This window comes from Bombina bombina, chromosome 1 (genome assembly GCF_027579735.1).
Source record: "Bombina bombina isolate aBomBom1 chromosome 1, aBomBom1.pri, whole genome shotgun sequence".
NCBI lineage: Eukaryota > Metazoa > Chordata > Amphibia > Anura > Bombinatoridae > Bombina > Bombina bombina.
Window position 1 is genome coordinate 298,650,051 of NC_069499.1, and position 25,598 is coordinate 298,675,648.

Sequence of the window (25,598 nt, forward strand, 5' to 3'; positions counted from 1 at the left end):
ATTCCTTTTATTCACTTCTGCAGCACCCCCAAAGCTCAGAGCTGCGGCCCTCAGTTTGCAAGCTAGAGGATTCCTTTCATTTTGGAGAAGTTTAATTTTAAACAAATAAATGTAGAAATCTGCTGAAGATGTAGGCAGCAAACTTGATATTTAGTTTTGTGATCAGCATTTTATAGTCTAGAACCACTCCTATCCCTTCTTGCTATATGTAGCAAAGACATTTTAATTTCTTAATTTACATGACCATTCTTTTTATGTTTTTTTATCTTGGCATTTATTAAAAATGAACATTTCAACAGCTAAACAAATAATATCTTATTCCTTGCACTGCATGATTTCTGTGTATCAGTGAAAAGTGCAGTCACAAGATTAAAGTGTGTGAAAAGATCGTAAATTTTTTTTTTTTTACTCTATCACAATTAAAACAGCTGGTTTAATGTAGATCACATATTAGCTGTTTGAGCTTAGGTGAGCTACATAGCAATGGATTGCAGCTCATTGGGATCCAAAGAGATAAATGATATGCTAACCCTATACCTCCCATACCTGCACTGGCCCCTCATTTTGTCACAGGTTGTTATTTATGTCTCACATCCCGTCCACAGCCCCTCAGTGTCCTGGTTTTAAGGACTGACTGAGTCCCAGCCCTTGTACCACTAAGACATGCCCACACCACATCTGGATACACCAGTACCCACCTAGAATACCACCCCTCCCATAAAACACTGGCAGGTGACTGCCCACAAGCTGCTAACCTCCCACATCCAGATATCATCCAGCAGATGTTGGCAGGTAATTTAAATAGAACATGCAATTTTAATCAGCTTTCAAATTTACTTCTGTTATCTAATTTGCTTAGTTTTCTTGGTACCTAGGAAGACTCAGGGGTATCAATGCACTACAAGCACTAGCTGCTGACTGGCAGCTGCACACATTGTCATTGGCTCACAAATGAGTTTGGCTAGCACCCAGTATTGCATTGCTGCTCTTTCAACAGAGACTGCCAAGAAAAGGAAGTCAATTTGACAAAAGTAAGAACTGGAAAGAATGAAAGAAAACCATTTCATTCCATTTCCCTTTAAGAAAAATGTTGTGATAAAATACTAAAAAAGTCTAAAACCACTGTGGAGTTAAAGGGGGTGTGGCTTGGATGTAGTACTGGCTACGCTACTGATGTTCTCAGCTATCTGGATAACCATGCGCAAAAGGAAATTTAAAGATTGGGATTCATGTGAACCTGCTATTATTTCTGACAAATCAAAACAGTTTTCTCTTATAATTTAGATGATTGAGGCTACACCTGGATATTTTCTGTAATTTTAGCTTGACTAAACAATATTTTAATTATGTTCTTTATACTTAAAGGGTCATGAAACCCAAACATTTTCTTTCAAGGTTTAGATACTGCATACAATTTTAAAAAAATTCCAATTTACATCTACAATCAATGTAGCTTCATTCTCTTGGTATTCTTTATAGAAGAAGCATAAATGCACTACTGGGAGCTAGGTAAGCACATCAGTTAGCCAATGACAACAGACATATATGTGCAGCCACCAATCAGCTGCTAGCTCCCAGTTCCTAAGACTACCTAGGTATGCTTTTTAACAAAGGAAACCAAAAGAACAAAGTAAATTAGATATGAGAAGTAAATTGGAGAGTTGTTTAAAATTGTATGCTCTATCTCAATCATGAAAGAAAATATTGGGGTTTATGTCCGAGAGGTAGGCTAAGGAGCTTGCATGCGTCTTGTGAACCATTTGGCAAAACTGTTTACAACACTTGGTAACAGGTTTATACAAGTGTACCCCAGTAATACCTACATATATTAAATATATTTCAGTTGTCCTACAAGTTTGCAAAGATTGATTTAAAGGGAGCTATGCATTTTGTTTAAGTTGAATACAGCAATATTTTTGTTTACTATTCAATAGATGTTTAGCCAAGTTTTATGTTTGATCTTCAATCTCTCTGTTTTCAAGCCTGTTGTTCTTTCCATATATTTCACTATTGTTGCTATAATTAAAACCTTTGTTTAATGTGCAGCAGAAGTAATAGAGACAATTTTTTATGGGATACTATTAGTTTAGTTTTATTTAGGTTTGGAAAGAGCCATTGACAGAAGGGATTGTTGATTGTGGGTTTTCAGTAAAAGTTGTGTATAAGGCTTAGTGACTATGTCCTATGGGGGGGGGGGGGGGCTAATGGTAACTCAGAAGATGTAGTGTATCAAATGATTGTATAATGAAAATGTTTCAAAGTGCCTCGGTCCAGCCACAAATTTGATTTCAGTTCACTAGGGCTGCTCCTCTTCATATAGTGCGGGAACCTCAGACAGATCACTGGGAACAAAACACAAAACTGCACCTCATAATGTAGACTGTATATTCAAAGGAGAAATGAAATATCCCAAATGGGCAACTCACAATCAGGGTGGCACAAAACAGTAGTGCATGTTAGGCAGACTGGATGTCACAGTCACCAGCTGACTGAATCAGGTTGTCCTTTCTGGTGATTATAAAAGCCTCCCTTTAGAATCCCTTGAAGTCAAGCATAGAAGTTCATCTCATAGTGTAGACTGTACGGTTATATAGTGACAAGCTCAAAAGATCCCAAGTGGGTAACTCACCATGTTGTTGGCGCTATAAGAGTAATAGTGTATAAGGGCATGCTGGGTATTCTTGTCTCCTGCTGACTTTCTCCTCAGGTACACTCTTCTGTTGGAGTTCATGATTGCAGGCAAATAACAAAATAAAAATAATAAAGGAGTTACCTAAGTTAAAGTTAACTAGATAAAAACTTTTTTTTAAATTGCAGTAACTATGTATATGAATATATATTTTTTATTGTTATTGCAATTTTTTATTGTGTTTTGTTTTCAGTAAAAGTTAAATCTCATTAAAAAAAATTAGCCTTCAAGAATGCCTCACCTGAGCACCATTGTATAAATGTCCAGTAAGCTGTGCTTTCTAGTGGAACTTTAGTGCTATAATTATCAATAGTGAAATACCAAACTGATCTCCAGTTGAAACCTTTCAATACTGCAAAAAGCACATAGTATATGCAAAGCCTGCAGTATTCTGACTGAAATTAATTTCTATTTCATTCCGGGTGATTCATTGTGGTAAAGTTCTTAAAGGGACATAAAATCCTCCCCCCCCCCCAAAAAAAAAAAAAATCATGATTCAGATAGAACATTGCATTTTAAACAATTCCATTGTACTTCTGTTACCTAATTTTCTTGTTATTCTTTGTTGAAAAGCAGGAAGGTGCACTACTAGATGTCAGCACTATCTATTTCCTGTAATGTTGTGTCCTAGACATATGTACGCTACCTATCTAGAATAACATGAGAACAAAGAAAATTTGATGATAGAAGTTAATTGGAACTCTTTTTAAAATGGTATTCTCTATCTGAATCATGAAAGAAAAAAATTGTGTTTTACGTCCCTTTAAGATTGATCTACCAACTAATTCACTGATAAAGACAGACGTATCCCTTTTGCCTAACTGACTAATGGACATTGACAGTTTTGATTGGATTATTTTTGGTGTTTTTATATAGTAACCACAAAAAATGTAACTCTTTTTTTTTTCCCCTTAAAAAATCTGTCATCTTTTTTGTTTTGTCCTTTCACATCATTTATTATTGCTATAGTCATTAGTTAATATCACATATAAAAGTAATTAGCAGAAATAGATACTAAAACATGAGAAACTAATGTTTCTCTTAATGGAAAATGTTATGTTTTGAAAAAACTCGATATAAATCCCTGTTGTTTTGCTACATCCTGTATTTTATTAAGCACCATTCCCCTATTTTTAGTTTTCTACAAATTCCATTTTCATCCTAGAAATGACTTCTCAATTCAACCATAAATAATGCAATGGGAAATGTCTAGTGACTTGAATAGTGCAGCTTGCGAATTTCCAGGACATTTGATTATTTTCATGGAATCAGGTCACATGACTTATGCTTCCCAAGACAGCACATTTTTAGGGTTTTGTTCTAGAAATGTGCTCTTTCCATTTGTATAGCTCCATGTGTATGTCATAAATAAATGATTTCAGTAAGCGCCAGTTATATCAGTAAGCACCAGTGATAGACAAGCGCTTCACTTTAATCAATGGCTACAAGTTATATCAGTAAGCACCAGTGATAGACAAGTTTTGCACTTTAATCAATGGCTACAAGTTATATCAGTAAGCACCAGTGATAGACAAGCTCCTCACTTTAATCAATGGCTACAAGTTATATCAGTAAGCACCAGTAATAGAAAAGCTTTCACTTTAATCAATGGGTATAAGTTATATCAGTAAGTACCAGTGATAGACAAGCTCCTCACTTTAATCAATGGCTACAAGTTATATCAGTAAGCACCAGTGATAGACAAGCTCCTAAATTTAATCAATGGCTATAGGTTATATCATTAAGCACCAGTGATAGCCAAGCTCTTCACTTTAATCAATGGCTATAGGTTATATCTTTAAGCACCAGTGATAGACAAGCTCTTCACTTTAACCAATGGCTACACATTACATCAGTAAGCACCAGTAATAGAAAAGCTTTCACTTTAACCAATGGCTACACATTACATCAGTAAGCACCAGTGACAGACAAGCTCTTCACTTTAATCAATGGCTACACATTACATCAGTAAGCACCAGTGACAGACAAGCTCTTCACTTTAATCAATGGCTACACATTACATCAGTAAGCACCAGAGATAGACAAGCTCTGCACTTTAATCATTGGCTACACATTACATCAGTAAGCACCAGTGACAGACAAGCTCTGCACTTGAATCAATGGCTACAAGTTATATCAGTAAGCACCAGTGATAGGCAAGCTCTGCACTTTAATTAATGGGTACAAGTTATATCAGTAAGCACCAGTGATAGGCAAGCTCTGCACTTTAATTAATGGGTACAAGTTATATCAGTAAGCACCAGTGATAGGCAAGCTCTGCACTTTAATCAATGGGTACAAGTTATATCATTAGGCACCAGTGATAGGCAAGCTCTGCACTTTAATTAATGGGTACAAGTTATATCAGTAAGCACCAGTGATAGGCAAGCTCTGCACTTTAATTAATGGGTACAAGTTATATCAGTAAGCACCAGTGATAGGCAAGCTCTGCACTTTAATTAATGGGTACAAGTTATATCAGTAAGCACCAGTGATAGGCAAGCTCTGCACTTTAATCAATGGGTACAAGTTATATCAGTAAGCACCAGTGATAGGCAAGCTTTGCACTTTAATTAATGGGTACAAGTTATATCATTAGGCACCAGTGATAGGCAAGCTTTGCACTTTAATTAATGGGTACAAGTTATATCATTAGGCACCAGTGATAGGCAAGCTCTGCACTTTAATTAATGGGTACAAGTTATATCAGTAAGCACCAGTGATAGGCAAGCTCTGCACTTTAATCAATGGGTACAAGTTATATCATTATACACCAGTGATAGGCAAGCTCTGCACTTTAATTAATGGGTACAAGTTATATCAGTAAGCACCAGTGATAGGCAAGCTCTGCACTTTAATCAATGGGTACAAGTTATATCATTAGGCACCAGTGATAGGCAAGCTCTGCACTTTAATTAATGGGTACAAGTTATATCAGTAAGCACCAGTGATAGGCAAGCTCTGCACTTTAATTAATGGGTACAAGTTATATCAGTAAGCACCAGTGATAGGCAAGCTCTGCACTTTAATCAATGGGTACAAGTTATATCAGTAAGCACCAGTGATAGGCAAGCTTTGCACTTTAATTAATGGGTACAAGTTATATCATTAGGCACCAGTGATAGGCAAGCTTTGCACTTTAATTAATGGGTACAAGTTATATCATTAGGCACCAGTGATAGGCAAGCTCTGCACTTTAATTAATGGGTACAAGTTATATCATTAGGCACCAGTGATAGGCAAGCTCTGCACTTTAATTAATGGGTACAAGTTATATCAGTAAGCACCAGTGATAGGCAAGCTCTGCACTTTAATTAATGGGTACCATTTATGTCAGTAAGCACCAGTGATAGGCAAGCTCTGCACTTTAATCAATGGGTACAAGTTATATCAGTAAGCACCAGTGATAGACAAGCTCTGCACTTTAATCAATGTGTACAAGTTACACTTAAATTCTTGAACAAGCTGAGGTTACCTAATACTGTTAAGTCATGATTTTTTGCAGACATTAGGATTGAGAGTAGAACTGAGCGCGAGGACGTGGTATATTCAGATATGGTACATGCTGTCATGTTCCTGAGGGCAGGATGGGGCAGGAGTTGTGGGGTCGGCTGTATTACATGTTAACGTTTTGCCTTTATTTCTTCCTAAGCTTTCCTCTCGCCTCTGGACTCCTCTTGTTTTCCGACACTTGGCTCATTTTTTACTTCTCAATTATTTTCTGTTTTAGTTCTTCTCTATAACACTTTTAGCTTTTCTATCAACTGTCCTCACACCTGTTTACCTATCCTTTCTATTCCACACCACATTATTTTCCTCATCAGTTCTATTGCCCTCTGTCCTTGTACGTTTTTTTCCACATAAATTTTAACACACTTTTCAATTTCCATATTAACCCAACAGCCTTAGCTATTTCCCATCTCATGCCCCTGTCATCCTTTCTCCCATAGCCGCATGATATTCATGTGAGTCCCCTATAGATTGTTTAAGTGCCTATACCTTGCTCTCTTCTTTCTGCTTCCTCTCTGTCCTCCAGGGAATCTTACAATATTACATTGAGCATGGTCAGGTCAACTGCATAATGCTTCTGAGGCAGCAATACATACAAATTTAACAACATGGTTCTGTGTGTAAATAAATGAAATAGGCATGTAGTATTAGACATTATTTGTGGTTCTTAGATGGGAAGGTGCTCTCTACAATGTACATAGACAGTATGGCAATTATTTATTACAGAGTGTCATTTTACATTGAGTGCTTTAGGTTTTTCTTGGTGACTGTTCTGTCAGTATTACTAAACAGAGTCTATGAAGCAGGCCTTGTTAGTCCTGTATCTGTGATAAACCATTCACGTTTCCTTGCAGATGAAGGGACAATTAAGAAGAAACCTGCTCCGAAAACCCCCCCTAAAGCAGGTACATGGAATGGTAGAGAATGGCCTGCTGTCTGCTGCCTCTGCCTTTAGAATCCTAATACTGTTTCTATTAACAGAAACATTTCATCCACGTGTCCCCTTATATGGCTCTAACATTTTTTGCTTTTATTTTCATCATCATTTGTTTCTATCTTCGAGCAGCAAATATCCTTCATTTCCTATAAACACAGCTTCAAACTGAAGTTCTGGACTCCCAGGACAAGCATTTGCTGCACTAACCCAGCATGATAAAGCTAAAGGGTTCCAAATATTTGCAGAATGAGTTCAGTGTGATCATAATAATATCAAAGGGACTGTAAAGTCAAAATTACACTTTTATTATGCAGATAGAACATACAGTTTTAAACAATTGTATTATTATTAACTAAATTGCTTTTTTTCTCTTGGTATCCTTTATTGAAAAGCAAACCTAAGTAGTCTAAGTAGGCTCAAAAGCAGCAATGCATTACTGGGAGTAAGCTGCTTATTGGTGGCTATTAATATATGCCACTTGTCATTGGTTCAACCGATGTGTTCAGCTAGCTCCCAGTAGCAAATTGTTGCTTCTTCAACAAAGAATACCAAGAAAACAAAGACATATTTATAATAGAAGTAAATTAGAAAAAAATGTATGCTCTGTCTGAATCATAAAAAAAAAAAAATCTTAGATTTCATGTCCCTTTAATATAAAGATATTTCTAGTGATGACATAGAGATAATCTTCCCTTTCTTATGTGATAACAATAAATCAATGCTCTATCTATGCTTGTGATGTGTGTATGTGATAATTAATAACACAAGTAGTTATCTTGTACTATAAACCCACAAATATATAGAGGTTGATCACAATCCTTTTTACAAATATATCTAATGGTTTTCAATAGAAGAAAGCTAAATAATGTGATACATTTTTCTAAAGGATTTTAACTGACCAGCCCCAATGTGCTTTACATTACATGTAGTGCATAGTGATCTGTACAAATGTTACACTAATACAAGGGTTTCTAGGGTCTGACATCTATTACTGATTCCAAGTATGAATTCTTCCATAAAACTAGGTATATTTCTAACAGACACATGATAAAATAACTATTAGATGTAATGTCTAGAAGCATAAATAATTATATTAAGTAATTACAAGATATTTCTGTTCTGTTACTGTAGAATAACATATCAGCCGAAAACATTCAAAACATTTTTAAAACAAATATAATTTTGTTCGCTGCATTTTTTTTTCAATAGGCAGATCCACCCAGAATTTCCCTTATTTGGAGGAACAAATCCAGGCTTTAGCCAGCAGACAACAAGGCTTGCAATGGCCATTTTTCATTTTGCAATGTTATCTCTTAAGGAATATGTATAAGGCTTAGCCTGGTTAAGTTTGCAGGGTGTTTCTTCTTCCTAAATGGAAAGTGTCCACAGCTGCATTCATTACTTTTGGGAAATAAGAAACTGGCCACCAGGAGGCAAAGACACCCCAGCCAAAGGCTTAAATACTCCACCCTCATCTCCCAGTCATTCTTTGTCTTTCGTCCCAGGAAGTTGGCAGAGAAGTGTCAAAAGTTTGTTTTGTCTCTAATGGAGGGTAGTTCTCTTCGACATGGGACTCAGTGAGGGCCTGGATGAAAGTTAGAGTCCGGATATGTAGGGAGAGTCTTTCTGCGAGACCATCCCGACTCATATTAACAGCTCAACAAGCAATCAGCGTTGTCGAACTTCACTTCGCTGCCTGCTTTCTTCTCTCAAGTCCATGGCGGAGGCGCTGCTACTATTCGTCACACTTGAATATAGTTTCATTTTACTTCATCAGAGTGTACTGTAACTTTTTGTTTCCCGTAAGGAACTATCTTGCGGGACTTAATAAGTATATATATATATATATATATATATATATATAGGGTCTCTGAGGCTTCTTTGGTATCTTGGCATCGAGGGTTAATATCTCCCGAGGGGGATTATTGAACAGGGTTTTTTTAATCATGTTTGTTATGTGATTCAATCTGTTCAATATGCCATATTAGAGCGCCCTGTTCCTCGGACTCAGGGAATCAGGGGTCTGCTGAGTCATCCGCCTCTGGGGGTTCTGTCCTCTGAGAGGCGACTTCCCTACCGCTCCCTACTACTAGGGATAAACCCAGATTATGTTTATCCCTCCTTACAAGGCGGCTTGTTCCCCCCGGAGGTTGCAGCTCATTTTTCGCTTTCACATATTTTTGGTGATTATGCGTCTGCAAATTCCAGACGTTTATTTGCCTTTGTGCTCGTGCCCGATTGTCCTGCGTCTACCGGCCTTGGGTGGGCCTATACAGTTCCCTGCGGGTGTAGCTGTCCCTGAGTGTTCTGCCTTTCGTTATATAATAGCGCGTCTTAGCGTTTTACTCAGACACGTTTTTGAGTTATTAGAGGATCCTATCCTTAATGGATACGGGAATCCGTAGTATTCTACTTCGAACGGCTCACCTCATTAGACATGAGGGGATAACGTAATCTCCAAATTGTCTGCTTATTGAGATCTTTCCCAGTTTTTTATTGGAAGATCTGGGTTCCGTGTGGCTGGTCCTGCGGGTATGCCTGTTTTCTTCCTGGGCGTTAACCTACAGGTTGCCTTATATTTTCCTTTATCCGATTAGGATGTCTTATTTTTGATTATGTGTTTCCTTCAGGAACTTCTGGGATTGATTCTCTCTGGTTGCTTTTTCGGAAGTTTGCTAAGGGACACGTTAGTCTTATGTTTGTCTGTTTTACTTGACCTTCCCCTCTAAGGGAGGATTTAGGCAGCTTGACAGTTATGACCCCAGCTGCGGCTGGTCCTGCTAGGATTCAGATCTTCTGTACAGTGGCTTATTCAGACATGTGGCGCCTGTTCTGCCTGGCTGGTCCGGTGGGGCACTGAGTGCTCACAATTATTATTTGTGTGTTTTCTTGCTTTTCTTTACAAGTTCAGCTATGCTCTCTAAAAGTATCTGTATTGCAGGGAGGGTTGTGTCAGTCCTTATTCAGCCTTCAATCTGGTTGTGTCACTCTTTTTGCTCTGATTTCATCAGGGCCTACAGTTTCTTTCCTCTCTTGGGAGGATTGGGGGCTTAGCGCCTCCTTACCGCCATTTTGGGTGGTTTGGCCTTCTAAGGTTCTGGAATTGTCCTTGGACTTATTCCTGCTGTGGTTCTCTTCCTGAGACCTTTCACACTTCGTCCCTTCCTCTGGTTCCTTAGGGGGACCTGGTTCCCTGTGGGAGTTGGTTCCTTTGTAGGGCCATGGGCAGTGTGGTCTCCTTGAGCTCTGTTTAGTGTTTCTTCCCCAAAGCTGGGGGATGCTCTGCATCCTTCTTTCTTCTTCTCCTCTGTTTTTAGGGGGGGTGATGTGGAGACTAGCCTTTGTTCGAGTGACTTTGTCCTCAAGGTATCCCCTTGTTCTTGGTCTTTGTTTGCTTAGTTCCTTGGAGCGTTGGACTCTGGCAAGGGGTGGTCTCATCTTTTGGTCGGGACTTGCAAGTTTTTTCTCATTGTACATTTTGCTTGGACATTGTATGGTTATCTCCCGGGGGTATGGTTTTGTATATCAGACGGGGGATTTCAGTTTCCGGGTTCTTGTTTGTTTGGGGACTCTGACCTCTCCTCGCTCTGGTTCTTCCATTGCGGGTTGTACCAGACTGTTAGGATCTAGAGCTGGTCCAGGGTTCCCCAGTTCTAGGAAACTTGGGCTATGTACAGCAAGCAGAAGGTTTGCAGTCTGAAATCAGCTGCAGCTATTTGCACCTTGAATGTGTGCTAGCAAGCTGTTTACTTGTTGAACTGATTCAGTTGGCTAGGTTTTTCTGGGTGCCGATGCCCCTTGGGCTTGCCTTTTCCCTATTGGTTGGTTTTCCTTTGTCGGCTTGCTGAAATAGTGTGATGGCTTTGCTGCTCTGCAAGCAAAGGGTTCGCTGTGGAACCACTGCAGCTATGGCACCTTGTCTGCGTGCTAGCAAGTTCAATTCTTCAGGGGATTCCTTCCAGATCAGGGCGTTGGAGATTTGTTCTCTCGGTTCAGCTTATGGCTGTGTTCTGGGGACAGGTGCTCTGTCCCTGGCATACTGCCTCACCTGTAAAAAGCTAGAATATAATTACCAGGCACCTTTTGACCTAACATAAGGAAAACACTTAGGGCTAGGGTTCTCTTTGTTTCAGTCAGTAAAGAAGGCTGATGAGATCAGCTTGTGGCTACCACTCTTGGTGGCTAAAACCACTTGCTAATTATTACAGTGCTACAGATTAGCTTTAAGTCTTATTGTTTGTGTTTTGTAAAGTCAGTAAGGCACTATATAAGCTTACCACAGACTTAAACATACAACTTTGTGTTTTATTTGTGCCAAAAGGATGACAGGGAAGGCTCATGTGAAGCTTTTACCTAGAACATTGGTAGCTATTCTTCAAAAAATTTCATAAATCAATTTTAACCCTTAAAGTATAATATTTTTAGTGTATTTTACTCTTCTTTCTAATATAGTCCTTGTTGTTGGTAAAATAAGCTCCTTGACAAATGCATGTTATGCACTTTATTTAGTAATAACCACTAGGGTAAGTTTTACAACTGAGAAAGTAAAGTGATTGTTAAATTTAATGAAAAAGAGTCTTTACAATGACACTTATTTTTTAAAATACTTACCTTTGCGTTATGGTAAACATAACACCGATCCTCCGCCCACAGCTCCTGCTTTCTTTAGCAGAAGGATGACGAATCCAGCTTCCTCCAATCGGTGTGTGCCCCCTTTGGCGTCCAGCTCGTGAGGCACGCAATGATTAGAGGAAGCCGGAGCGTCATCAATATGCTAAGGAAAGCAGGCGGAGGATCAGCATTATGTATTCCATAACGCAAAGGTAGGTATTTAAAAAAATAAGCATCTTTGTAAAGTTTAATGAATGAAAGTGCACCTATTTTTAAGATTACTTTCAGTTACCGAGCACTTAATCATTCAACTTTACAATCACTTTAAGATATTTTTTTGTTTTATTTGAAAGAATGGCTGCTGGTTGGAATTTTTTTTTGTTGTTGCCATTTTACACTAAATATATTTTTCCCCACCATGATTTGAAGATACTTTGTTTAACGATTTATTATGGATAGATAATGGGACATTCTTGTGTATTTGTGAGTCAGCAGGAAGTTGTTATCTCCTTAGCAGAGCCTCTTATGAAACCCAGCATTTTTCTTTTTAATGGTTCTGAGAGTCCACGAGACCTAACACTTGGGAGTTACATCACCTGGATCAAGAGTAAGGTCTTGTGGACTCTCACAACCAAGAAATAAATTAATTTATCAGGTAAGAATAAATTATGTTTTTTCACTAGATTGTCCCTTTAAAATGGGGTTGGTTAAAGAGATATGAAACCCCAAAATTTGTTTTGTGATTCAGACAGAGCATACGATTTTAAAAGCGTTTGTAGTTTACTTCTGTTATCAACTTTGCTTCATTCCCATGAAAGTCTTTGTTTAAGAGATGCCTATGTAGGTGTCCGAAGCTTTACATGGCAGGAAATGGTGCTGCCGTCTAGTGCTCTTGCTAATGTATAAGGGACAGGGACATTGCTCTTGCTAATGTCCCTGCATTTCAACAAAAGATACAGAGAGAATGAAGAAAACTTGATAATATAAGTAAATTAGATAGTTGTTTAAAGTTGCCTGCTCTATCTGAATCATGAAAGAATTTTTTTAGTTTAATGTCCCTTTAAGATATGTTTCCTTATTCAGTTATCATAATAGACTAGAAACAGACCCGTTTTGAAATATACTGAGACTTCCCACACAGAATTGGAGAAAACAGAACAATGATTATAAAGCTGTTTGTGCTTTGATCTAAGTTACTGCTTAAAGGGACATGAAACCTAAAAATGTTTCTTTCATGATTCAGACAGAGCATACAAATTTAAACAACTTTACAATTTGTTTATATTATTTAATTTGCGTTCTTCTCTTGTTATCCTTTGCTGAAAGGTTTATCTAGGAAAGCTTAGGAGCAGCAAATAACCTAGGTTCTAGCTGCTGATTGGTGGCTGCATATATATACTGATTGTCATTGGCTTACCCATGTGTTCAGTGAGCAACCAGTATTGCTGCTCCTTCAACAAACCATACCAAGAGAATGAAACAAATTTGATAATAGAAATATACTGGAAAGTTGTTTAAAATTGTATGTTCAACCTAAATCATGAAAGAAAAATGTGGGTTTCATGTCTCTTTATGATAATTTTAAACACAATTGTTTCCCAATTCCACTTATTTCTGAAATTTAAAAAGAATGCGTTTTATCGTCCTGTATTTATTACTAGTTAAGATACATTGTACTGTAATATGTTCACCTGTTTAATCCCAATGATCAGTTTTACCCGCTGGAATACACCTAAAGGAGCAATTTCCCATACATTTCATATTCTGCAACTGGTGTAAGAAATCATTGGAAACACATTAAGGTGGAAACCGTTTTACAGTAGAGTGTCCCTTTAGCCAGTAATTTGAATGGATTTTCAGTATTTTGTTGGCATCTTTACCATGCATGTGCAATGAAACATACATTGAAGCATGTAGCCAATAAATGGATGGCGCACACATAACCCTCATCATTTACATCTGTGGAGCACATTTTATGCAGAACAAGCACTGTCTAACAGCATCCTTTTTGCATATCTGAGTACTAACCTATTATTAACTAACCTTGACAGACTAATATTTGCTATTAACTGACATTGGGAGTTTTAGAATTGTAGATGTTATCATGAATAATGAATAAGTGTGTGCCACAAGAGTGCAATGTGATCTTTATATATATGTTACATCATTAAATGTTGTTATGTGCACTGATCAGTAATGTATACTATAATCACAATATCTTCTAGTTACTTAAATCCTTTCATTACAATTCCAGACAGTTTGTCTTGTACAGAACCCTTTAATACTCCAGCTGTTCCTTTATTTCACTTGGCCTTTATATTGAAGGGGGGTGGAATGGAAATCCCGTCTCAGCCGCGTATCCTATATTTATTTCTGTTCTTTGGCTATCAATATCTTCCCAATACAAAATATTTAAAGAAAATACCTTTGTTTGCTTCCTGTCTATAACAGCAAAATATTTCAGCATCCAATATCCACAATACAGTTTTAAAGGGACAGTCTACTTGAAAATTGTTATTAGCTTTTCAAAAATACCATTAAGGGAACAAAGCCAATTTGATGATACAAGTAAATTGGAAAGTTGTTTAAAATTGCATGCCCTATCTGAATCAAAAAAGTTTAATTTTGACTAGACTGTCCCTTTAACTTAAACTATTAAATGGAAGTTACTAGTCTAGTAATTTGTGCCTTTGTTTTCTGCATGTAGTATCTCCACCTCAGCTGCTACAGTTTCCTGAAGACAGGAAAGTCCGAGCAGGAGAATCAGTAGAGCTTCTTTGTAAAGTTGCCGGGACACAGCCAATTACGTGTACATGGATGAAATTTAGGAAACAGGTAACTTGTGCTCCCTTTAAGAGGGTAATTCTTTGGATTTTTCTTTATTTAGATGTAATACAAGATACTAATAAAGTAAATATTTGTTAAAGGCATTGATACCCTAATTTTTTCAGCCGTATACAGGCATTGCAGTGTGGGTGTGTAAAGCGTAAGTAAATTGGTTAGTGTCATAAAAGCATACAAAGATTTGCATTAAAGGGATATAAAAGTGCAAAAAATACTCTAATATGTTAGAACATTTCATTATTGTGCTTTTACTTTCACATAACTATGGGCAAGATTACAAGTTGTGCGTTATGAGTTTTCCGCGAGCGATATGGTCTTTTCGCAATCAATTTCCATTGTGCAGCTATTACAAGTCTTGAAAAATCGCGATTGCACGCGAGCATTCGCCTTTTACGCAACAATCCTTTCCGCGCTCAAAGAGCTGTAGTTTAACAGTTTTACAAAGTACAGTTACACTCATATTAACACTGTCTAATAAAAATGATTTTAAAATATATTGCACGCTAAAAGTATAAGGGCTCAAAGATACGAGATCTCGGGTGTTAGAGAAAAAAAAGCTGATGCAGGGATTTTACATTTTCGCAATATGAAATATTCGCATTTTCATGTACACTTTTCGAGAGGAATACTTCATGGGCTTTGCGCAACAGATTAGGGTTTTAGTGGGAGTTCTTTTCTATTTGTCGTCTCCATTGACTTCTATGGGGAATACGTGAATGGGCACGTGATTTGGCTGTTTGATTATTCGTCTTAATGTACGCACTAAATAAGTTATTTTGCAACTTGTAATAGCTGCGCAACCCCAAATGCAAAAAAGCCATAACGCGTGCAGTGTTTACGCAACTGATTTGCTGTGCCACTTGTAATCTTGCCCTATATGTAGAATCCCTGCAAAGTGATTAAACACACAGAGGCCTATTTATCATATGTCTGTCGGACCTGGTCCAACAGACATCGCTGAATTTGGCGAGCAATACGCTCTACGTATTCAGCATTGCACCAGCAGCTCTTGTGAGCTACTGGTGCAACGTCCCCCCCCCTGCAGACTAGTAGCCAATCGGCCGCCAGTAGGGGGTGTCAATCAACCCGATAGCACTCGATCGGGTTGAATTCCGGCGATTCCTGTCCGCCTCCTCAGAGCAGGCGGACAGGGTTATGAAGCAGTGGTCTTTAGACCGCTGCTTCATAACTGCTGTTTCTGGCGCCAGAAAAACGGGGCGTCAAGCTCCATTCAGAGCTTGATAGGTAGGCCCCATAGTTAAAGCCAACATTGCACTACTGGGAGCTAACTGAAAACTGGTGAGCCATTGATAAGAGACAGATGTGTGTAGCCACCAGTCTCCAGCTAGCTCCCAGAAGTACATTGCTGCTGCTGAGGATATGTACATATTCTTTTAAACAAAGGATAGCAAAGGAACAAAGTAAATTTGATAAAATAGGTGAATTTAAGTTTCTTAAAATTACATGCTCTATCAAAAAAACTGTTACCCAACATTTAAAACTAGTCATACATTTGACCTGAAGAAAATGGAAATTTCTTTAAAACATAACCATGATCATTAAATCAGAACACAAGCAGCATATTAGTTATATCAGATCCATTTTGTTATTGTACAATGAGCACAGGCCACATTTGTATATAAGATCCCCTCTTTGGGCTAGATTACGAGTGGATCGCTATTTTCAGCTCCCACTCACACGTTAACTTTGCTAGACAGAGACTTTTTACGTATGTCAGCTTGTTCTCGTACTACAAGTTGAAAGAAAGAAAAAAATTGCATGCAAGAGACAACCAACGTGCACAAAATAGATAGACTTTACATAGTCGCGATCGCTTTTAACATATTCCCCCATAGACTTCAATGGACTGCCGAAACTGCAAAAAATCCTATCACCCATACTCACAAGCTAACCCGATCGCATTTATTCAAGTGAGCTAAACCCGACATGAATTATGAATATTTCACATTCCAGTGTTCTTCACATACAATACAATGTACTTTTTATTGTAATTTTTTATATATACAGTATATATATATATATATATATATATATATATATATATATACCTGTATATCTATTCTTATGTTGATATATAGTTATAGATATTTATTTTACATGAACATTATCAGATATATACAGAAATATATATTTAATCATAAAATGTACAGTCAGATTAGTGAATATGAAGAATTGCTGAGTTAAGTGCGCATTATTGAAATATTAAATATAAATTATTAAAAAATATATAATTTTCTCTTGCAAGGTGTATCCAGTCCACGGATTCATCCTTTACTTGTGGGATATTCTCATTCCCTACAGGAAGTAGCAAAGAGAGCACACAGCAGAGCTGTCCATATAGTTCCCCCTCTAGCTCCACCCCCCAGTCATTCTCTTTGCCGGCTCTAAGCACTAGGGTCTCTCTCGGGAGTGTAAAGTGAACAGATAAGGTAGTTTTGCATACCAAGCCTGGTTTTCTTCTTAAAGTTGTTTCTAACAAGAATATTAACCAGGAAATAGTTGTTCCTTCTCTGGGTCCTAATCCATCTTCGAAGAAGGAACGTCTATTACACAATCTTGATGTAGTTCGTGCTTTAAAGTTCTATTTACAAGCAACTAAGGATTTCAGACAAACATCTTCCTTGTTTGATATCTCTTTTGGTAAGAGGAGAGGTCAGAAAGCGTCTGCTACCTCTCTTTCCTTTTGGCTGAAAAGCATCATCCGTTTGGCCTATGAGACTGCTGGCCAGCAGCCTCCTGAAAGAATTACTGCTCATTCTACCAGAGCAGTGGCTTCCACATGGGCTTTCAAAAATGAGGCTTCTGTTGAACAGATTTGTAAGGCAGCGACTTGGTCTTCACTGCATACTTTTGCCAAATTTTACAAATTCGATACTTTTGCTTCTTCGGAGGCTATTTTTGGGAGAAAGGTTTTGCAAGCAGTGGTGCCTTCCGTTTAAGGTACCTGTCTTGTTCCCTCCCTTCATCCGTGTCCTAAAGCTTTGGTATTGGTATCCCACAAGTAAAGGATGAATCCGTGGACTGGATACACCTTGCAAGAGAAAACAGAATTTATGCTTACCTGATAAATTACTTTCTCTTGCGGTGTATCCAGTCCACGGCCCGCCCTGGCATTTAAGTCAGGTAAAAAAATTTTTTGTTTAAACTACAGTCACCACTGCACCCTATGGTTTCTCCTTTTTCTTCCTAACCTTTGATTGAATGACTGGGGGGTGGAGCTAGAGGGGGAGCTATATGGACAGCTCTGCCGTGTGCTCTCTTTGCCACTTCCTGTAGGGAATGAGAATATCCCACAAGTAAAGGATAAATCTGTGGACTGGATACACCGCAAGAGAAAGTAATTTATCAGGTAAGCATAAATTTAGTTTTTTTTTTAAATTAAAGAATATATATATTTTTTGGTATGTATAATCATTTTTAATAATTATGAATATTTTTTAATAATTTATCCTATAATATAAAAGGTCAGGTTTGTTTAACCAAAGCTGTCATGCGCAGTAGAGCCATACCTGGCCTGGCCATAAGGAAGCGCGAGGATCAGACAGCAGAGAGGATGGTCGGGAGGGGGCGTGACTGTGTAGGAGCGGTGAGGTGCGTGACCGGGCGGGGGCGTGGCCGGGACAGGGGAGCGCTGCACTGCAGAAAATGTCCCGTGTACACTGGCTTTAGGACTAGTATTTAATATTTTAAGAACACACAATAAAGATAACAATTCTTCATGTGCGCTAACCTGACCGCGTTAATCCCAGATTGTGAACCCCAATGCGCGTTTAGCAAATTTTACATTCCTATGTTCTTTACAAAGAACATGAACATTATCAGATATATTCAGAAATATATATTTAATAATAAAAAGTACGGTCGGATTAGTGCACATGAAGAATTGCTGAATTCAGTGCGCATTATTGAAATATTAAATATAAATTATTAAAAAAATAAATATTTAAATTAAAGAATATGGGGCATATGTATAAAGCTCCATATGGAGCTTGATGCCCCGTGTTTCTGGCGAGTCATCAGACTCGCCAGAAACAGCAGTTATGAAGCAGCGGTCACAAAGACCGCTGCTCCATAACCTGTCCGGCTGCTCTGAGCAGGCGGACAGACATCGCCGGAAATCAACCCGATCGAGTACGATCGGGTTGATTGACACCCCCCTGCTGGCGGCCTATTGGCCGCGAGTCTGCAGGGGGTGGCGTTTCACCAGCAGCTCTTGTAATTTGTAATAATTATGAATATTTTTTAATAATTTATCCTATAATATAAAAGGTCAGGTATGTTTAACCAAAGCTGTCATGCGCAGTAGAGACATGCCTGGCCTGGCCATAAGGAAGCGTGAGGATCAGACAGCAGAGAGGATGGGCGGGAGGGGGCGGGACCATGCTGGTGCGGGCAGGGGCGTGGCCGGGAGAGGGGGAGCGCTGCACTGCAGAAAATGTCCCGTTAACACCGGCTTTAGGACTAATATTTAATATTTTAAGAACATACAATAAACATAGCAATTCTTCATGTGCGCTAACCTGACCGTGTTAATCCCAGATTGTGAACCCCAATGCGCGTTACGCAAATTTTACATTCCTATGTTCCTTACAATGAAAATAATCTACTTTTTATTATTAAATATATATTTCTATATATATCTGATAATGTTTATGTAAAATGCATATATATATATAGGATTTTAAAATAATGCAGTGGCTCTAACAGCTTGCTCGTCAGGACAATTCACTGGTGCTGGTTAAGACTATGGCCTCTATTGATCTAGCTGTCAACCGCAAATACGCTGGAATTCCGCAGCGTCTTTGTGGTGAGCCTGATTCGCCTTAGTTATCAAAGGCTAGAGACCGGCAAAAGTAGAATATAGTGACGTAACATACGATTCGCCGGACTCAGTCCGACACAGATCAATGGTTACGTCACTACAGATGTTCCGAACGCAAGTTCGGCACAATCTGACTACTTTTGGAAGTTATCAAGATCCTACCAGGTACGCTCACCACTTTTCCGGCCCAGCGCACCTGGTTTTCAATCCGCCGCCCTGGAGGTAGCGGATGCCATAGGAATCAATGGGAGTCTGACAGCAGCGAAAGCTCATGTTCGCTGCTGCCCGATATCCCATTGATTCCTATGGGAAATGTCTCCACCTAACACCCTAACATGTTCCCCCCAGTCTAAACACCCCTAATCTGCCCCCCCTCCTACACCACCGCCACCTACATTATACTTATTAACCCCTAAACCGCCACTCCCGGAGCCCACCGCAACTAAATAAAATGTTTAACCCTTAAACCACCACTCCCAGAGCCTGCGGCAACTATAATAAATATATTAACCCCTAAACCGCCGCTCCCGTAGGCCGCGGCAACTATAATAATTATATTAACCCCTAAACCGCCGCTCCCGGAGCCCGCCGCCACCTACATTATATATATTAACCCCTATCCTGCCCCCCCTACACCGCTGCCACTATAATAAAGTTATTTACCCCTAAAAAGTCTAACCCTAACACCCCCTAACTTAAATATAATTTAAATACATCTAAATAAATATTACTATTATTAACCTAAGACTAACCCTAACACCCACTAACTAAAATATAATTTAAATACATCTAAATAAATATTACTATTATTAACTAAATTATTCCTATTTAAAACTAAATACTTACCTATAAAATAAACCCTAAAATAGCTACAATATAATGAATAATTACGTTGTAGCTATTTTAGGATTTATTTTTATTTTACAGGGAAGTTTGTATTTATTTTAACTAGGTACAATAGTTATGAAATAGTTATTAACTATTTAATAAATACCTAGCTAAAATAAATACAAAATTACCTGTAAAATAAATCCTAACCTAAGTTACAATTACACCTACACTATCATTAAAATAATGACATAAATTAACTACAATTAAATAAAACTAATTACAATTAAATAAAATTAACTAAAGTACAAAAAAACCACTAAATTACAGAAAATAAAAAAAAAATTACAAGAATTTTAAACTAATTACACCTAATCTAAGCCCCCTAATAAAAAAATTCCCTACCGTATACTAAATTACAAATAGCCCTTAAAAGGGCCTTTTGCGGGGCATTGCCCCAAAGTAATCAGCTCTTTTACCTGTAAAAAAAGAAATACAACCTCCCCCCAACATTAAAACCCACCACCCACACACCCAACCCTACTCTAAAACCCACCCAAACCCCCCTTAAAAAACCTAACACTAACCCCTTGAAGATCACCCTACCTTGAGCCGTCTTCACCCAGCCGGGCACAAGTGGACCTCCCGACCGGCAGAAGTCTTCATCCGATCCGGGCAGAAGAGGACATCCAGACCGGCAGAAGTCTTCATCCAGACGGCATCTTCTATATTCATCCATCAGGAGCGGAGCGGGTCCATCTTCAATCCAGCCGGCGCGGAGCATCCTTTTCCATCGACGTCCTAAAGAAGAATGAAGGTTCCTTTAAATGATGTCATCCAAGATGGCGCCCCTTGAATTCCGATTGGCTGATTGGATTCTATCAGCCAATCGGAGTTAAGGTAGGAAAAATCCTATTGGCTGATCCAATATGCCAATAGGATTGAGCTTGCATTCTATTGGCTGATTGGAACAGCAAATAGAATGCAAGCTCAATCCTATTGGCTGATTGGATCAGCCAATAGGATTGAACTTCAATCCTATTGGCTGATTGCATCAGCCAATATGATTTTTCCTACCTTAATTCCGATTGGCTGATAGAATCCTATCAGCCAATCGGAATTCAAGGGACGCCATCATGGATGACGTCATTTAAAGGAACCTTTATTCTTCGTTAGGACGTCGATGGAAGAGGATGCGCCGCGCCGGCTGGATTGAAGATGGACCCGCTCCAGATGGATGAAGATAGAAGATGCCGCCTGGATAAAGACTTCTGCTGGTCTGGATGTCCTCTTCTGCCCGGATCGGATGAAGACTTCTGCCGGTCTGGAGGTACACTTGTGCCCGGCTGGGTGAAGACTGCTCAAGGTAGGGTGATCTTCAAGGGGGTTAGTGTTAGGTTTTATTAAGTGGGGTTTGGGTGGTTTTTAGAGTAGGGTTGGGTGTGTGGGTGGTGGGTTTTAATGTTGGGGGGTTGTATTTCTTTTTTTACAGGTAAAATAGCTGATTACTTTGGGGTAATGCCCCGCAAAAGGCCCTTTTAAGGGCTATTTGTAATTTAGTATAGGGTAGGGAATTTTATTATTTTGGGGGGCTTTTTTATTTTATTAGGGGGCTTAGATTAGGTGTAATTAGTTTAAAATTCTTGTAATTTTTTTTATTTTCTGTAATTTAGTGTTTGTTTTTTTGTACTTTAGTTAATTTTATTTAATTGTAATTAGTTTTATTTAATTATAGTTAATTTATGTAATTATTTTAATGATAGTGTAGTGTTAGGTGTAATTTTAACTTAGGTTAGGATTTATTTTACAGGTAATTTTGTATTTATTTTAGCTAGGTATTTATTAAATAGTTAATAACTATTTAATAACTATTGTACCTAGTTAAAATAAATACAAACTTGCCTGTAAAATAAAAATAAATCCTAAAATAGCTACAATGTAACTATTAGTTATTGTAGCTAGCTTAGGGTTTATTTTATAGGTAAGTATTTAGTTTTAAATAGGAATAATTTAGTTAATAATAGTAATATTTATTTAGATGTATTTAAATTATATTTTAGTTAGTGGGTGTTAGGGTTAGACTTAGGTTTAGGGGTTAATACATTTATTATAGTGGCGGCGGTGTAGGGGGGCAGGATATGGGTTAATATGTATAATGTAGGTGGCGGCGGGCTCCGGGAGCGGCGGTTTAGGGGTTAAACAATTTATTTAGTTGCGGCGGGGTCCGGGATCGGCAGGATAGGGGTTAATAACTTTATGTAGGTGGCGGCGGTATAGGGGGCGGCAGATTAGGGGTTAATAGGTATAATGTAGGTGGCGGCGGGGTCCGGGAGCGGCGGTTTAGGGGTTCATATATTTATTATAGTTGCGGCGGGGTCCGGGAGCGGCAGTTTAGGGGTTAATATATTTATTATAGTTGCGGCGGGGTCCGGGAGCGGCGGTTTAGGGGTTAATACGTTTATTTAGTTGCGGGGGGCTCCAGGAGCGGCGGTTTAGGGGGTAAAACAGTATAGTATAGTGTGGGTGCTTAGTGACAGGGTAGCAAGAAAGCTGCGAATAAAGCTGAAGAGCAGCGAGATCAATGACTGTTAGTCAACAACAGTCCGCTGCTCATCGCACTGTACTTGGTGCGCGGCTTTTTGACAGCTTTCTTGATAAATTTGGCAAACGTATTCAGGTCAGCGGCGGCGATGTTAGGCTATCTTAGGCGCGCGTATTGGGGCCGTCGAATGCAGGTAAGTAGACAGCTTGATAAATAGAGGCCTATTTGTTAGATATACAGGTATAGGAATGTATAGAATTATAAAGAAATCTATATTTACAATAAAAAGTACATTATCCTGTAAGTGAAGAGCATTGGAATGTGAACTGTGTACAGTACATATACAGTAAACACTTAAATACTTATAAACACACATCTATATACATATATATATATATATATAGGCACACATATTAAGGCATGTCTATGTATGCACTTATGTTAAAGCCCTTTTTTTTTCTTCAAACACATTATACCATCTATCTTTGAGCCCTTATAACTTTTTAACCCCATAAGGACCGGGCATTTCAGACAAAAACTTCACCAAAAGACCAGAGTATTTTTAGCATTTTTGCCATCACTACATTTAAACAGAAATAGAGCCTTTTTTATATTTTTATATTTACCTATCAAAACTTTATATTTTTCTTTCCAATGGCATGGAGAGTCCACAAATCCATTCTAATTACTAGTGGGAATTCAACTCCTGGCCAGCAGGAGGAGGCAAAGAACACCCCAGCAGAGCTGTTAAGTGTCACTCCCATTACCCAGTCATTCTTTACCTCTGTCATCAGGAGGATGTGCAAAGATGTTGTCTGAAGTTATTTAATCCTGTAATGGGTACTTTTCCCTGCAAGCAAGGATTGGGGCTATTCTGTGTCCATGTAATTCTCTTTAGTAAGAGTATGGTGACTTTTAGCAGTTAGAAGACGGTGAGGTGGTCCTTGCTTAACTTCTAACAACAATGCTACCCCTTTATAGAAAACCAGGTTTGGTTACTCTATTTTTCTTTTTCTACAGGTCCCTGTCAGAAGTGGATTAATCTGTCACACCTAAGAAGCTGTTCCCTGCCTGACAGCTAGATCCACATGTAAGTGCTTTCCCTTCTAGATTAGAAGGAACCAGCACTCTAAAGGTTAAACCTCTGTGGAGTTTTCTTTCTTTCATGGGACTTATATTATCTCTCTATATAGGGATATATAAAATTAAAGCATGTTTTGGGGCACTGCATTGACTGTAGGAGAACTGCATTGACTGTAGGAGGTTAAAAAATCGGAACTGCGGGGGGCGGAGCCGACTACCAAGATGGAGAGTCGCATTTAGGAGAAGCTCCGTGTGATAGTTTGCATTGGGACCAGATAAGCATGTAATCAACCGCACTTTTTAGCCCTTAATAGCCTGATACCCCTTCATAAACAGCACCGCTGCTGCAAAGCACTTAAAAGGAGAAAGACCCTGCTCCGGAGCCACACAGACTTTGGAGTGCCACTCAGATCACACCGGAGACGGGCCTACTCACCACCCGCAACAGGAAAAGCTACAGATTTTCGGTAACCCGCTCCGGATCACAAGTAAGACTCTGTAAAAGGCCAACTTAGCATTTTTACTTTAATTTGCGCTAAGACACCGGGTGGGGCCCGAAATAAGAATCACGCTACCTCACACGCGCCATCTTAGACTGCAGCAGCACCCAGTCAGAGCGCACACAGCGCATACACTTTTACTAAGGGGTACAGTGAAAGGGTCTTAAAAACTTAAGGACTTTGCTCATATAGTAAAAACCTGTTTGGGACATACTTGCTACTCGGACAGACACGGAAAGCAAGCAAAAAGCACACTATACGACCCAATCTACACACGTGGCTTACTGTGACACAGGTAGTTTTGCACTCTGCCTTTAGAACACCTACTTTGGAGCCGTATTCTAATCCCAATTAGAAACAAACTTCATTAAAAGTACAGACACCTGAAGTGACGCAAGACAGAGATAAACGCATATATCCTCACTGGAAATCCTGTCACAACCACTAGGCCGCAGGCCGCAAACAAGCAAACAGCCCAGATTACGTACCAAGTTGCACAGCATTACCTGTAAAACAGAATGTCTTCAAAAAGGCTCACAAAAGGGGACAAAGCAGCAAAATCCAATTTAGCTGCAAGTACCAAATTGAACACATACTTAAAAGCTCTGACCACTTCACAGCACTCCGATGTGGAATTAGATGAAGAGGCAGGAGAAATGTCTACAAATGCATCCCCTAAATCAACAACATCAGAGAGAAGTGCCCCATTAACAAGGGCTGATTTAGATTCTTTACCAACCAAAGCGGACTTTAATACCCTATTACAACAAGTTGCAAAGATTGTAAAGGATGGTTTGGCAGAAGTTAGGAAAGATTTGGTAGATATGGGGGAGAGAATTGAATATATGGAAGAGCAAGCAAATGACACCAACAATGTGTTAGATGGTCACTCTAGATGCCTCTCGATACAAGACATTGAAATCCAGCAATTAAAGAGCCATCTGGAGGACCTAGACAATAGGGGGAGACGGCAGAATCTAAGAATTAGAGGAGTACCTGAGAGTGTCACACAGGATCTCACCCCACAATACTTGCAAAGACTTTTCCATCACCTAACAAAAGACAATACTGCACCCCCATATCAGCTAGACAGGGCCCATAGGGCACTTAGACCCAAGCCAGGAGATGCTGACCTCCCACGGGATTTAATCATTAAATTCCATCAATACCAAGATAAAGAACTAGTTGCGCAAGCAGCGAGGAAGGCATCT

General features: G+C 38.9%; 1 protein-coding gene across 2 annotated transcripts in view; it reads left to right on the forward strand.

Moving 5' to 3' along the window:
* Positions 1 to 25,598, forward strand: part of MYLK (myosin light chain kinase) — an 842,949-nt gene that overhangs the window by 665,494 nt on the left and 151,857 nt on the right. The window contains exons 19-20 of one of the 2 annotated variants that reach the window (XM_053698066.1): positions 7,054 to 7,104; positions 14,455 to 14,582. In XM_053698066.1, coding sequence (XP_053554041.1) covers positions 7,054 to 7,104; positions 14,455 to 14,582 — 179 coding nt within the window. The remainder of the gene's footprint in view (positions 1 to 7,053; positions 7,105 to 14,454; positions 14,583 to 25,598) is intronic. The other variant, XM_053698065.1, reaches the window with a different exon arrangement.